The 14,284-nt window shown below is 38.5% G+C and overlaps 1 protein-coding gene across 7 annotated transcripts in view; it reads right to left on the reverse strand.

The window, feature by feature from the left end:
* The window catches only part of LOC135714191 (modifier of mdg4-like), a 41,016-nt gene extending 26,888 nt beyond the window's left edge, over positions 1 to 14,128 (reverse strand). For 4 of the 7 annotated variants that reach the window (XM_065237503.1, XM_065237498.1, XM_065237502.1 and 1 more), the window contains exons 1-5: positions 13,969 to 14,126; positions 8,144 to 9,227; positions 7,962 to 8,084; positions 7,782 to 7,889; positions 7,655 to 7,705 (exon numbers count right to left, since the gene is read on the reverse strand). In XM_065237503.1, the coding sequence (XP_065093575.1) occupies positions 7,655 to 7,705; positions 7,782 to 7,889; positions 7,962 to 8,084; positions 8,144 to 9,203 (1,342 nt within the window). In that variant the 5' untranslated portion in view covers positions 9,204 to 9,227; positions 13,969 to 14,126. Of the gene's footprint in view, positions 1 to 7,654; positions 7,706 to 7,781; positions 7,890 to 7,961; positions 8,085 to 8,143; positions 9,228 to 13,968 lie in introns of all 7 variants that reach the window. The other 3 variants (XM_065237496.1, XM_065237497.1, XM_065237500.1) reach the window with 3 other exon arrangements.
* Positions 14,129 to 14,284: the final 156 nt, after the last annotated feature.

Consider the following 14,284-nt stretch of genomic DNA (forward strand, 5'->3'; position numbering starts at 1 on the left):
CTATCTACTTCAATTCAACGAGGAGACCTTTACCAGAGTACGTTAGCTTCAGTAGAGAACGTATCGTTGGCGATCAGCTGGAGTTGTTTCTTGGAAAACAGTTTGCAGTATTTAAGGTTCTCACTGTTGATGTTGCTTGCGTTACCTAGCTCGTATCGTCCTTTTTGAGAAAAACAATTTTCTCATGATGTCCACGCAAAGGCGAGGCTTGAATAAGTTCAACGTGTACTGTACGTGTAACGTGTACATGCAGACACTGGAAATGATCGTGCGTATGCGCCAACAGGAGCAATTGTCTAGTTAAGGTGATACTCTAAGGAAGCCTTAGCGTGAAACTTCAAAGGCACAAATGTCAGCTTCCACAAAACATACAAATTTGAAATTGCTACTCTCTGTTTGTAGTAGCACAGCAAACAAGGAGTAGCAATTTCAAATGTTTATGTTTTGTGGAAGCTTACATTTGGCCTTTAAAGTTTCACGCTAAGACTTCCTTAGAGTATCACCTTAAGGTAAGGACGAATAGCTATCACTACCACTGGGACCACCGTACTGCTTTAAATTTTCTGTAGGGCTTTATTCCGGCCCACATTCAAATCAGTGTCAACATTTCAAAAGGGGGTAATTGCTTTTGTAAACATTGGCTTTAGCCGTCGATATCTCGCAAGTACATGCTCACCCCTCCAAATTAGCAATGCTAGATGAAACATTCTTCTGCCTGTGTCTCTGTGGTGTCATTAACTTTCATGAGTGAGCTTTTTTCCATGAGAAATCCAGATGTTTACAAATGTAATTACGCCCCTTTGAAATGTTGGTACTGAAATTAACAATTTTAAAGAAAAAACTCCAACCGTCACTCACGAAGTGTCAAACATAACAACAGCAGCAACTGATAAGTTGTTCACAGTGGGACAGATATGCGTACATTTTTCAACTCGTCAGAGAAATTCGCAGCATAAGTGTCACAGAAGATTTTGTAATGGAAAAATTTCTTTCTATGCAAAATTTTGACAAACTTTCTATGGAATAGTTGTATTACGTCAGTTTTTCGAAGCACAACCGAATTTTTCCGTGAAATTTTACGATAGCAGCAAAACGTCTGTTCAATCTTTAACTGCAGTTTTCTCATTTTTGTGTTTTGTAACATGGGACAGTTATGCTTCCACCGGCAATCAAGTTATTAACGAAATGGAAAGTCGACGAAGAGAATCGATCAATATTACTTTGAACCTAATGCAATGTTCAGCTGGAATTAGTTAAGTTTTGCAATTCCTCCTATTTCGGTTAGCGCGAAAAGGGCCATTCAAATGTTACGTTAGGTAGTGATCAATATAGCGATGGAGAAAATGTCCCTCGAATTCATGGAGCATTGAAAAATAAAACAAAAACTAACATGTGGTGGTAAACTATAACGAACAAAGCTTGGTGCACAGGTAAACAAATGAGACGCGCGACGCCTTTGTGATGAATGATAAAATAATTAAATCGCTTATTGCAACACTCAGAAAACGATATTTGCAGCTTTCATGTACTTTGACTATATGTTTTTAGTATTACTTCTACGTGAAGTCAACGATTTACATAGTTGAAGATGCTAATTTCAAATAACAGACTGTAGTGGTAATTTTTATACGATAGATGGAGTAGATGAAAGCATAGAGTTGATAGTTCCGTTAGAGTACGGCAGTGTGAAGATTGTATATAGATATTAGAATAGCGAACTAGGACAACTTTTAAGGAAGGTACAAATCGGTTTTTTCATCTCTCTTTACCAAACTCCCCCTTTGGAGAGGGATGGTGAGGGGTGTCCCCCCCCCCCCGCCACCACTGGCAAAAAGAGATGAAAACCGACCACTCATGTACCAACTGCGTGTTTGAAACAGTTCTACCGATTTTTACCGCACTTCAATTGTTATTTGAAGGAAGGCATCCAGTCGTAGGTTTGGAAATTGCAACTATTGTTTACCCCTACCACGATATGTGCTCCTGTCATCGTCGACTTGACGATCTCGAGGGGACACGGGTGGGGTAGGTGTTGCTACTGTACCTTTCGACCATTGACAGTAATTGATGGTATGCTCCCATCCAGAGTTATGTACTTTGACTGCCGTACTCTAACGGAACTATCAACTCTATGCTTTCATCTACTCCATCTATCGTATAAAAATTACCACTACAGTCTGTTATTTGAAATTAGCATCTTCAAGCTTTCATGTGTTAAACACAAACTTTAAGAGGCTTACTTGTTACTTACAAATACAAATATGTGAAGGTTACCTGACGCAAGAAAAAAAAAAGACGTGAAATTATTCTGTGGTTGGGGTGTTGTGTTGAGATTGCTAAAAAAGAAGGACTTCGAATGGAAATCTAATGTTATAAATAAGGGCTGACCGCGACATCGCGCTGATGAGACAACGAAACCCTACCCCCAAGCTCCTCCTCTTTTCATATCCTTCGACAATGTACCCCTCTAACCTTGTGTAAACCGCGAGCGTTCGGTCCAACTCCTACTAGACATAGAATTAGGTTCAAAGTGTTTTTTATGTTACTTCATACGCGAAGTTAACGATTTTCAGAGTTGGTTGGAAATGCTAACATGAAGCTTTTAGTGTGATGATTTATTAGCTAGAGAATGATCTTTAGAAGAGGGTAGGTGGATAGTTCCGTTAGAGTAGAATTAGGTGAATTTTGTTACAAACTAAGAACAATGAATTATCGGCTCCGTAAAGCTAACGCGATTGAGCCTTACAAATAAACGAACTAGATAAAACATAAGGGCTGATTTTTGTACACGATAAAAGTTGGGACTCCCTTGTTTATTTTGATACCGTAAGGTGTTATCGAACCCACCGTGCGACGAACGGCAACTCTGAACAACTTCGAGGTGAGTCCCGGGAACTCCTGACACGGAGTGACAGCTGTCAGCCGATCGACAAAGGGCAGCATAGAAAGAACAAGGAAAAAAAAGACAACGTAACAGGAAAGCGGAGATTGATTTCTAAAGTGAATATAATTAATTAGTATTCAAGCTATTTTAAAGTCTTGGCCAGTGAAATTTGAACAGTAAGGCAGTTCTAAAGTATCGGTAAGAAACGGAATTGAAGTTGCAGTGGAAACCTTTATTGGAGTTCGATTCTGGATTGTAGGTGGTTTGCTGTTACTCGTGGAACGGGAACGAAAACGGACGACTTGCTGAAGTGGATTATTGGTCGATCGCGTAGCAAGAAGAATTCTTGAATTGGAAGATTGATGCTGTGAAGATCGGAGAGAATTGGACGAAAGCGTAGGCTAGAATGTAAGACACATTTGTGTATATAGCCATAAAGCATGCTAATTATTACTATCAAAGAATATATTTCAGCTTTAAAGCTGCCAACGCATAAAAGGCTGCTGAAAGGACTAGTTTGTTTTCTTCTGCATCCGATTCACGAGATTCCCAACAGTAAGGTACTGCACCAAGTTTATTACTTCAAAAAAAAAAATAGTTCCAAACCATAACTATTTTTGAACTAACAAAATTGTTCCAGAACCTAACGGTAGCTAAATAAACGAAGGGATTCCAACTTTTTTCGTGTACAAAAATCAGGATAAATGGCATCGTTGAATAAGAGAAATGGTCTTTTTTTCAGTGACAGGTACTATGTTCTGAAGTCTGTGAGAGGGAAAACATAAATCGTGTGTCATCAAAACACATGGAAAGAGATTGAGCTCGTGTGGGAGAGAATTGTGTGATCGACACAATAGCTTACTCTTTTAGTAGTAAGGCGAGAGTAAAGTAAAGTAAAGAGTATGGGAATCAATTATTTTAATTGATTTTACAGTAAATTAACAACTATTTTAACATTCAAAGTGCTGTTATGTTACTTCATACGCGAAGTTTGCGATTTTCAGAGTTGGTTGGAAATGCTGTCTAACATGAAGCTTTAGTGTGATCATTTATTAGCTAGAGAATGGTCTTAGAAGAGGATAGGTGGATAGTTCCGTTAGAGTACGGCAGTATGAAAATTGAATAGAAGTTGAAAATAAGCGAAGGGCCATTAATGCGACAGCACGAGTCAAACGCACACTACATCTATGGGTTAGGCAAAAGCGTAACCCATAGATGTACACGGAGATTTGAAGTATTGAATATTGAAGACATACACTCAGGTCTTTTTTAACACGGGGGATATGTACCGTTCAAAATTGTATAATTGTTTGAAAAAAATCGGATTTTGATGCCATTTGTAATTATAGCATGCTATTGTCCATATAGACATATTTTAAAAATTTCTGTGTTTACACCAAAAATTGTGATTTTTTTAAAGTACGTCATTCGATTACCTATAGCTTGAAACGGATAATGTAATTGGAATCAAGTCGATAGGTTGTATCGTTGTCGAGAAATCGTTAAAAACGTACCGTGTAAATCGCGAAAAACCGTGTAAAAAAGACTTCAGTGTACATCGTACGGGTTAGGCAAAATAGTGTGCCTTTGACTCGTACTATCGCATTAATGACCCTTCGTTTATTTTCAACTTCTATTCAATTGTCATACTGCCATACTCTAACGGTCCTATCCACTTACCCTCTTCTAAGACCATTCTCTAGCTAATAAATTATCACACTAAAGCTTCATATTAGATAGCATTTCCAACCAACTCTGAACTATTTTAAGATAAAAGCTGTACCAAAAGATCATTTTTTTTCCTCTTACAGGGTGTCGACTCAATGAAGATAACCAAATATCCTGATTTTCTAAATCCAGATACAGTACCTATCCGAATGACCCAGTACAATCCTAAATTGAATAAAGCGTTCGATAAATTTGATAGACAAAAATCACGTGTTGGCAATAACAGGAAAGCATCGCATTTTTCTAAATTCACATTTTTTTTTCCTAATAAGTTCAAGTAGTAACCGGTATGTTACTATGCTTGACAGCGATGTGTGAATGTAGGCTGCAGCTCACTGCTTGCAGGCAGCCTTTCGTTGTGTACTGGAGAACAATGTTCAACGCCACGCGCCGAAAGCACTGTTGATGCTACAGCTGATGTCGACGGCCGGACATCACCACACACGGTGATAGGAACTGAATCCGATCAGCGGTTGAGGCCCGCCTTGGTAGCTAGCTGCTTGCCTTTCGTTGTGTACTGGAAAATACCACAACTACTCACCACGCGGTGATTGAATAAACACCGTTTGGTGAGACCGGATAGAATTCAACTTTGAAATCTGTGTTAGGGAAATCGCTTTTCGCAGGCAATCGGTGACCATTTTAGTTATCAAAGCAACAGTTGCACAGTTGTGAAATTTTCATTAGTGAAATTTTGAAAAATGATGTCTTAAATTTAACAGATGCGTAGAAATATATCTGATCGATTAGTGATAAAATTATTGAAATTGGTCCAGGGGCAGCTGAGTTATTAACGTTCAAAATCTTTCATTATTTTGTTACATGTTCCATTTTCGGTTTTCACAAAACGCTCTCAAATAGAAATCACAGACGTAGTCCTACGTCAAAATGAATGAGATTTTGACGAAGGTTTTTTTTTTTGAGAATTATTTCTTCCAGTGAAGAAGTCAGAATTTATTTTGTCAATATCACATGAAGTCTTTCAATGACAATGACAAATCTCAGCACTGGCTGAAATGAATTCTTGGTCGTTTAATTGATAATTCGAAGAGAATCTTAGGATAAATTACACGTTTTTATTTTTTGAGGTTTCTGCAGAGATCGACTGGTCGTTGCAAACAAAAATTTTAACGGATCAGAGATAATATAAAATTTATGTTAGAGGAATTTTGAATTCTGTGAAAGTATATGATTTTAAAGCTAATTCTTGGGAACATTCATAAGCAATCATGTAAATAGTTCTGAACGAACACGTTTTGAAGACTTTGAACGCAGAAACAATTTCAACGCTTTTGGACAATGCTTGACATTTACCACTTTTTCAACAGTTCCTTGTTAAAAAAATCAACAGTTGGAAGCATTGCAATAGACGCATCGAAGTATTTCTAATCGATTGGTGATAAAATGATTGAAATTGGTCTAGTGACAGCTGAGTTAATAACGTTCAAAATCTTTCATAATTTCGTTACATGTTCCATTTTCGGTTTTCACAAAGTATGCCCCCTTATAAAAATCACAGACGTAGTCCTACGTCAAAATTCGAATAGCTAATCTATATATATATATAAAAATGAATTTCTGTCTGTATGTCTGACCCTTATAGAATCGGAAACTACTGAAATGGTCGGCGAGAAAATTTGTATGCAGAGGTTATGGGGCCGGGAAAGGTTCTTGAAATCAAAGTAGTCGTTGGATTACCTGACCTGTTCACTCCTGTTATTTTTCGCTGTCATTCCAATTCAAAAGCTCCATGTGAGCAATTCAAGTTTGCTTTAGTAAAACATTCTTTTGTTCGTTAAGTCTCGGCCTGTTCATTATTGCCCCGTCCTGTCCACGTAGTTCCTTCAGTTCTTATCATGGTTCGAGATCCATCCCATACAAATGAAACAGAAATTTCTGCATAACTATTCTATTAAATTTCCGTTCATTTAGTAGCAAGCGAAGCAACGCTCGCACGGGTTTCAGCTAGTATGCCTTATAAATGAAGAATCGATTTATATACGATATTTTCGGGATTTAAGTGATTTATCGCTTAAAACATTTAAGCCCCTTTTAACTTATTTTTACATATCAGCCATACCTTAATTTATAATTGCATTACTGCTTGATTGAAAGTTTTAGTACATTATCAATGTGTATATTAGCATCGGTAATGCATTGGAGCGGGCCTTGTGAAAATAGCTTGGAAATGCTTGCGTTCTTGAAATGGACTATTGGAGCTATGGTAGAACTATCTTAACCCTTAAATGCATAGTGTTGCCATTTGGCAACATACCTATGTTGGTCTTTAAACATGGTGAAACAACATTTTAATAGTAAGAGCAATATATACTACAAGAAAAAAAAATCACCACAAAATAAAAAATCATGCATTTAAGGGTTAATCGAAGAGCCGGGCTCAAACTTCTTTTTTTTTGTTTTCCGTCAATCTTGTTTTCCGTGCTGAGCACCAATGCTACCGAAGAGGGAAGAAGCTCCTACAGCTGGACCCTACTTATCAACCCATCAACTCATGAACCGGGGACCAACGGCTTTCCTTACTAGGCGTGATCAGAGATGTTATGCCTCAGAACATCCCGGCGGCGCCGACTGGGAAGGTTCAAGTTTCTTGCATTCATAAAAAATTATTGCAGGGAGATTTTATCCACAATACCACTGCCAGACAGTGCGTATTAAATTGTAAACACACACACACACACTCTACTTGCATAGCAATATGGCAGTAACGAAATTCCCTATCCAAAATGCAGATCGTTACAAGTGACAAATAGATGTCCATGTTTGGAGCACTCCATGCCAGCAACGCATTGCCAATGAGTGTTACTCAATGACCAATGGGAGACGGTTACGTTGTCCGCATTTATGGCATTTTGTTGAACATAGATGCAGAATCACACGAGTGCGGCATTTTAAAATATGGTTTCACTTAAAGCTTAATAACAACTACTCTGCGGTTCAGTGCACGAATTCGACGGTAGGCGCATTTTCAACCATTTTCAACCTTTACACAAGTAAACATAAACACGCAAAAAGGGTACTTACCTTGCAGCAAATTTGCCTTAGTCTCATCGGATGCTCCCTGGAAAATACGGCCTGTAAAAGATAAACAAAAGCATTTGCACGCGATTAGTTCGCGTTGGCCCACCAGAAAATTGACAGCTCATCTTACTCATATCCATCTCCGTGGCTTCCATTTCGATGTTGTCCTGATTCATATCCTCGTCGTCCACATCTTTTTCAATGTGTTCGGCTTCACCGACCAATTCGTAGCTTTCTTCTGCAGAAAAAAAAAATCAAATGTTAGATCGAACGTAAAATTAAACAAGCTTAAATAAAATTAATGAGTAACCTTGAATATAGGACGTATTGTTCGCATTGGATGTGTTGATAGCTTCGCCACAGTCGATGTATTCTGGTATTTCCATTTTCAACGAAGCGCCTGTTGCTTGCGCCGATTCTGCGTAGGATTCGACTGTAAAATAGATCTTGTTGATACCAAAGAAACATTGAAATCATAGACCATCCATATACCTTGCTCTTGTTCTTGTACCCGGTTGTCCTCCGCTTCTGATTTGGCCGTAGTAATGTGATAGGTTTCCGTTGACGTTTCGTAGATTTCCGTGTCCGCTACCTGAGTGGCTGCACTTTGTGGGATTTGAGCAGTCACAACCGTTGTCGTAGTTCCGCCTGCTATAGATTGATTCGGTGTTGACGTTATGATTTGTTGTACTTTGATTTTTTTCTTCTTGGGCTGGCTGACGACACTGTCGACTACCTCCTGCAGAGTAGTGGCTTGAGTTTGCTGCTGTTGCTGTTGAGGCTGCTGCTGTTGGGTTTGAACTTGAACTTGTTGCTGAACTTGAACCTGTTGAGTTTGCTGCTGCTGTACTGTTGCCGTTTGTTGCGGTTGAACATGGATCTTGGCGGCAATGGTCTGCTGTTGCTGAGGTTGGGAGATTGGGACGGTAATGGTGGCACCTGTGGCTGTCAACGAAGGAATTTCAGCGGGAGTCGTTTTGATTATGGTTTTGTTCAGAATTTGTGGAGTGGTTTGAATTTGGGCCTGCAGAAGCTTCGCAGGTTGATGGACGATGGTGGAATTTGACGGCAATGTAAGATATACGGATTCAGCCGTCGTAATCGTTGCCTTATCCAGCAGAGTTTGATTTTGTGTCTGGATGATCTGCTGAGCCAGTGAAGATGTTGCTTGTTGAGTCTGCTGCTGTCTGGTATCTCCGCTGTTATCCGTAAGTCCTCGGATCGAGAGTAGCTCGGCCGTATGCAAGAACGATGGCAGCGATTCTTGTACCACGCTAACTTCACCTTGGTACATGAACTCCACGATCGACATGAGATCGGTGTACTTGACATTCTTGAATATGATGACCGGATGCTGACAGGGATTTTCTTTAAATATCTCCTTGAAGTACGCACTGCATGCCGATAGGAGGATTTTGTGAGCGCGGATTTTGCGCCCTTCACAGCAGAGCGTCACATCTACGAGATCTTCCTCGTAGCGTAGCGAATCGAACGCTCCGGTAATGTAGTTGGTGTAGTTATTCCACCGGAGAGAGAATTGCTGAGCTGACATTGTGCGGCCAGACTCGAGCTGAAGCTGGAAGAAGGTGTTAGGAAATAGTTAGGACTAGAACACTTTATATTAGGGCAATCAAAAGTCAGTTCGACCTGACCTAGCACTAGTTTTCGACCCTTCCCAAATTAAAAAAAATAACTAGACGTTCAAAACTTAAATCAAGTTTTTCGTTATCAAAACTCGAAAAATACTCAATAATGACTATGTATAATTTGCAATTTGAGGGAAAATGGAACTACCATTTAAGATCATTCCTTGAGGAGTCCAAAAATGGCCCTGTTATACCCTATCCTTTCAAGTTTTCTAGAGCACAAATCTCGGAAAATGTTGCGACATCGCTCGTCAAATTGGAACTCCCTGTTTGCTGCACTACAGCAAACGCTAACTTCCGGTTTCATTGTTGTATGTTTTGTAGGAGCTGATATTTGTGATGTTGAAATTTCGAGAGTAAGATCAATCAGAAATAAAGTATCCACACGATTCACCTTAAGGGTCTTAAGGCTGTGTTCAATATGATCCCTAATAAACGAGCACCATACATTAACGATACCACAAATCGTGCCACCGTACCATATATTGTTGGGATGATAACCCGAATAGGTTGTTAGGCACTCCTTATCGTTATCGTTTATGCGGGACGACTGTTCACTTAAATTATTTTCGAGAAGGTGTTTGTTAAAATTGATTCCTCGCCTGTCAGTTATAAGTCTGGTGGAATAGCAGGTTTATTTGAAAATTCACCAAATGGAACCAAATATTGAAAACGTACAAAATGCACCAGTAAAATGAAAATCAACTGAAAGTGAATACAGTCAATACACGCGTATACACTTGAATGACAAACTATGAGCATGAGCATTATTTGAATAATAAATTATGACCATTATCCATGATCACACTTGTATAATTTTTGGATGTGCTCATAATTTATTCTACAAATAATGCTCATGTTCATAGATTATCATACAAGTGTCCCGGCTGCCCGAAAAAATAAAACAACTTTTATGTAGCATGATAAACAATGATAAGAAACATGCATGTTGATAGTGAAATTTCTTATGCAGCTCAATTCTTAAATAAGAATTGGCATAAAATGTTATTGAAGACTTCATATTAGATCGAGGTGAGGGACATGTACGCTTTCTTTAAGAAATCTAGAAATTACAGAAACTATCTAGTTAATTTAGGCATTGCAAATCTAGCCTCCTTGGGGCCTCCTTTAGCTCAGTCGGTAAAAGCGCAAAGCAAGACCATGTTGCTGGTGGCTGGTTTGTTTCCAGAAGATCCATATATTATAGCGCCCGTTATAAGTAACATAAAAGTGAAGCGTCTCTAGCGGCGTAGTTCTCAATTAAACCTGAATTCAATGATACAGGCTTGTTGGTCTAGGATCTTTTCGGGTTGGAAAATTTATCGATTTCTCTGGGCATATTATATTATTGCAAAAATGCTACAGCCATCGAATGCCCTCAATTAATAACTGTAGAAGTGCATTTAGAACACTAAATTGAGAGCACTGTGAAGTAAAAGAAGAAGAAAACTAGCGTTCAGAATCATAAGGGCCTAACTGCGATGATCGATTCTCTTAGTGAAACTATTTTCGAAATGTTTCCAACACAGTGATGCAAAAGGTTGTACCTATTGACTAACAGAAGCAACATCAAAGAGAAATATTATTCTAGCTGAGTTATTAATAAAAGAGAAAATCTATGAAGAAAATCAATCATTGCAGTTAGGTAGGCCCTTATGATTCTGATTCTGAACGCTAGAAATATGTGAAGGTCCAGAACACAGAAATTTAAGATCCCGGTCTAGGAAAACTGTTCAAAAGGGGAAGTTTAACTAACACGACACGAGTCGAACCCCATTATAAGGTCTGATCGGTAAAACCACCTCAGGACTTTGAAAATGTTTGAGGCTCCGAAGTCATTAGGTTTTTTTAATGATTTTCAATTCCGGACTAAGAAAAATTAGGTTAAGTGTGCCTCAAGGGTTTAGCATATGTATCATTAAAGGTGGTAAGCTCCAACTCGGATTAACTTTTCATACCGGCCCTGTTTGCTTAAAATCGTCTTGATTAACTCGGATGGTGACATCAAAGCAGTCGGACATTCTTGATCGGGATTTAATCCGAAGATAATATCGGTTGGAGCTTCCCACCATAAGGCCGTTCGCAATGCTGAGTTTCAAAATTGTTTTAAACTACTCGTCAATTCTATAATTTGAAACTGTCAAAAATAAAACTGCAACACGATCAGCGCAACGCACAGTTCTAAAAGATGTTTGTAATCATCAAGTTCCATAAACTTTACTGTTCTCTATGAAATTCTCCGTTTTTATTTGTGAAGCTCTCGAAACATCTCTAACACATCCAAAGAAATTTGAAACAGAGTTCCAATCGTGTTTCAAACTCGCTCAGAAATAAAACAGTCGATAAATAGTCGAGCAGTTGCAAATCTGGTGCAAAATAGTGCTCGAATAATGAAACTGCAACTCAGCATTGCGAGAGGTGCGTTTCTGTTCTAGTTTCAAATTGAAACAGTCCTTATAAAATACAACAGCATTGCGAACGGCCTAAGTATATCTACGATAAAAAAACATTAATTCTCTTGCGAACAATTCTGTGGCTAATACCATTTAATTTACTGCTTTTGTTTGCTAAATTTTACAATCTTTAAGATTTTATTGTAACCGCAACTTCAGACAAGGGACGTTGCATTTTAGAAGGGTTGGGTGGGGGGTGGTGGGCATACATAAATTCAGCAATCGACTAAATTTTCAATAGCAACCAAAAATATCCATTAGTACCGTCCCAATAGGTCGTATGAATAAAAGCGTTTACTTTACTTTTCCCGTAAGAAAAGCACGGGAAAGTAAAGTAAACTCTTTTTATTCATACGACCCAATGAAGCGTTCATCTACACGGTAAGAAAAAAGTACCCAAAAGTAAGTTCTTTTCACTCATCTCGGCACTCTAGTGCAGGAACCAAGAGTAGGCAAAGTGGTTTAATGTAGTTTTCATTTACTTGTGTGCAATTCGTATGGAATTTTCCACTCGCTTTCTACCCAAAAGTAGGTTAGTTGTACCCAAAAGTAGGTAAATATGATTATACTCAACGTTGGGTTTCCACACTTTACTACCCCTGTTGGGTGGTTTTGCTCCTCCGTTTTTGACAACATTAGAAGGAGAAAAGGAGACCAACTAGTCAAAAGTAGGTAAAAGTGAACTGGTCAAGCGATGGGCCCAATCTTAGATCCATAGGACAACATTAGGCAATTTCCCTTAGTACAAAATTGCGCTGATGTCGTCGAGTCAATACATACCAATATAAAATCGATAACACTTATCCCACTGTATTTAAGTAATGCCTATGACAAATATGATTGTAATACCGTTGTACCGTACTCCTTTAGTCCAGTACCACAATCGACGTACTAGATTAAAGGAGTACCACGGTACTACAATCTTGTCGGTCAATGATATAAAGGTACTGAATAAAACTGATACTTTCTCAGATCAGAAAGACATAACTGACAAAGGAAATAATGTAAGGTAGATACTTACAGAAAATAACGGCACCGATACTACAGATACTAATGATTCAAAATTATAAACATAACCACCTAAGTAAAATGAATTCGATAGAGAACTCTTTCAAATATCGAAGCCACCCAATTTTATCACGAATTCACAACAAAAGTCGCTCTTTTTCGTCGCAATTTGAGAAAAGCTCTACCAGCACGGTCCAATCCCAACACTCATGCTATATCCCACACGCACATAACAAAATTACTTTGGTTCACGAGAACGAATGAAACTCAAGATGGAGTCCACTCACAGCGAGCAAACGCAAATGCGATGTCGTGGAACTCCCTTCCGTTCACCATCAACGAGTAACGGCCAGGGTTGCCAAATTGAAATCAAACAATATTTTTATCTTCGTTTTTTTTAAAGCCTAATCGTTCCGCCTAAGCCCAATAAAAATATTCTTAAAAAAAATGATCACAGTTTTTTATTGCACTATGCAAATAAATATAAGAAAATTGTATTTTCCTTGCAAAAGACGTATCTGAAAGTTTACATGATTTTTTTAAAAATAGATGCCCTAATAAAAAATAACCATAAACGTACGATAACCCAAATAATATAACTATTCCACGATGGATTGGATACCTGAAAACGTCGTTAAGCAAAATAACCATAACAATTTGATTAGAGTGGATAAAAGTATGTTATTCGAAAATTATACTGAAGCGAACTATTTCAACAATAGAAGACTAAGTCAGTAGCTACACAGCAAAAAAAAATGTAATATCGATCAACGTAATTCAAGCTGATGTATGAAATAATGATGTAATAGCAAAAAGCAGATACAATATTACATCAATGGATGTAATTTTGTTCGCAGAATCGATGTACATCGTACAATGTGATATTACACATCCGATTGATTGACCTGGTTGCAGCAGTTTCGATGTAATATTCAACAACTTTTTTTGCTGTGTAGTAGCCTTTTTGTATAATCTATGGTGAACCTAAAAATCTGTTGTTTTTGATTGGTTAAAAATTTGTAGTTTTGGCAACCCTGGCAACGGCACTCCAAATTTAGACACGAGGAGAGGGGAAGAGAGCGGAACGCGCGTACAGGGGAGGAAGTGGAAACGAAGAGATCGAAATAGCTGGCTACAATCCTGTGCTATGGCTGGCGTAAGCACAATTTTCAACTTCAGTTTTCGGTGCTAACCAATGATTTGAACTTACCGAAAATTGTTATGAATTGTTCCCCACCCACTCGGGTACACTTTTTCACTATTTTCCGGCGATAATTGATCACTTTTGCACTATTTTCCACTATTAAACGAGAGTCACACTCACGAGTCACTTGTTTGTGGCATCCAAGACAGGGAGAAAATTTTCCTCTATCAGTCACCCATCAACCTGTCAAGTGGCGTCACCCAGTTTGCCCGCGCGTCGCTTCGTTCGGTCAGCAATTTGAGTGAATGAGTGCCTTTTGAGTGCATGCGTGTCAACAAGTCAGCATTTTCGCTGATAGGGCATTAAAAATGATGCCAAATTC

This window comes from Ochlerotatus camptorhynchus, unplaced genomic scaffold, assembly GCF_037179485.1.
Source record: "Ochlerotatus camptorhynchus isolate MF236.1 unplaced genomic scaffold, CSIRO-AGI_Acam_v1.1 ptg000626l, whole genome shotgun sequence".
Taxonomy (NCBI): Eukaryota; Metazoa; Arthropoda; class Insecta; order Diptera; family Culicidae; genus Ochlerotatus; species Ochlerotatus camptorhynchus.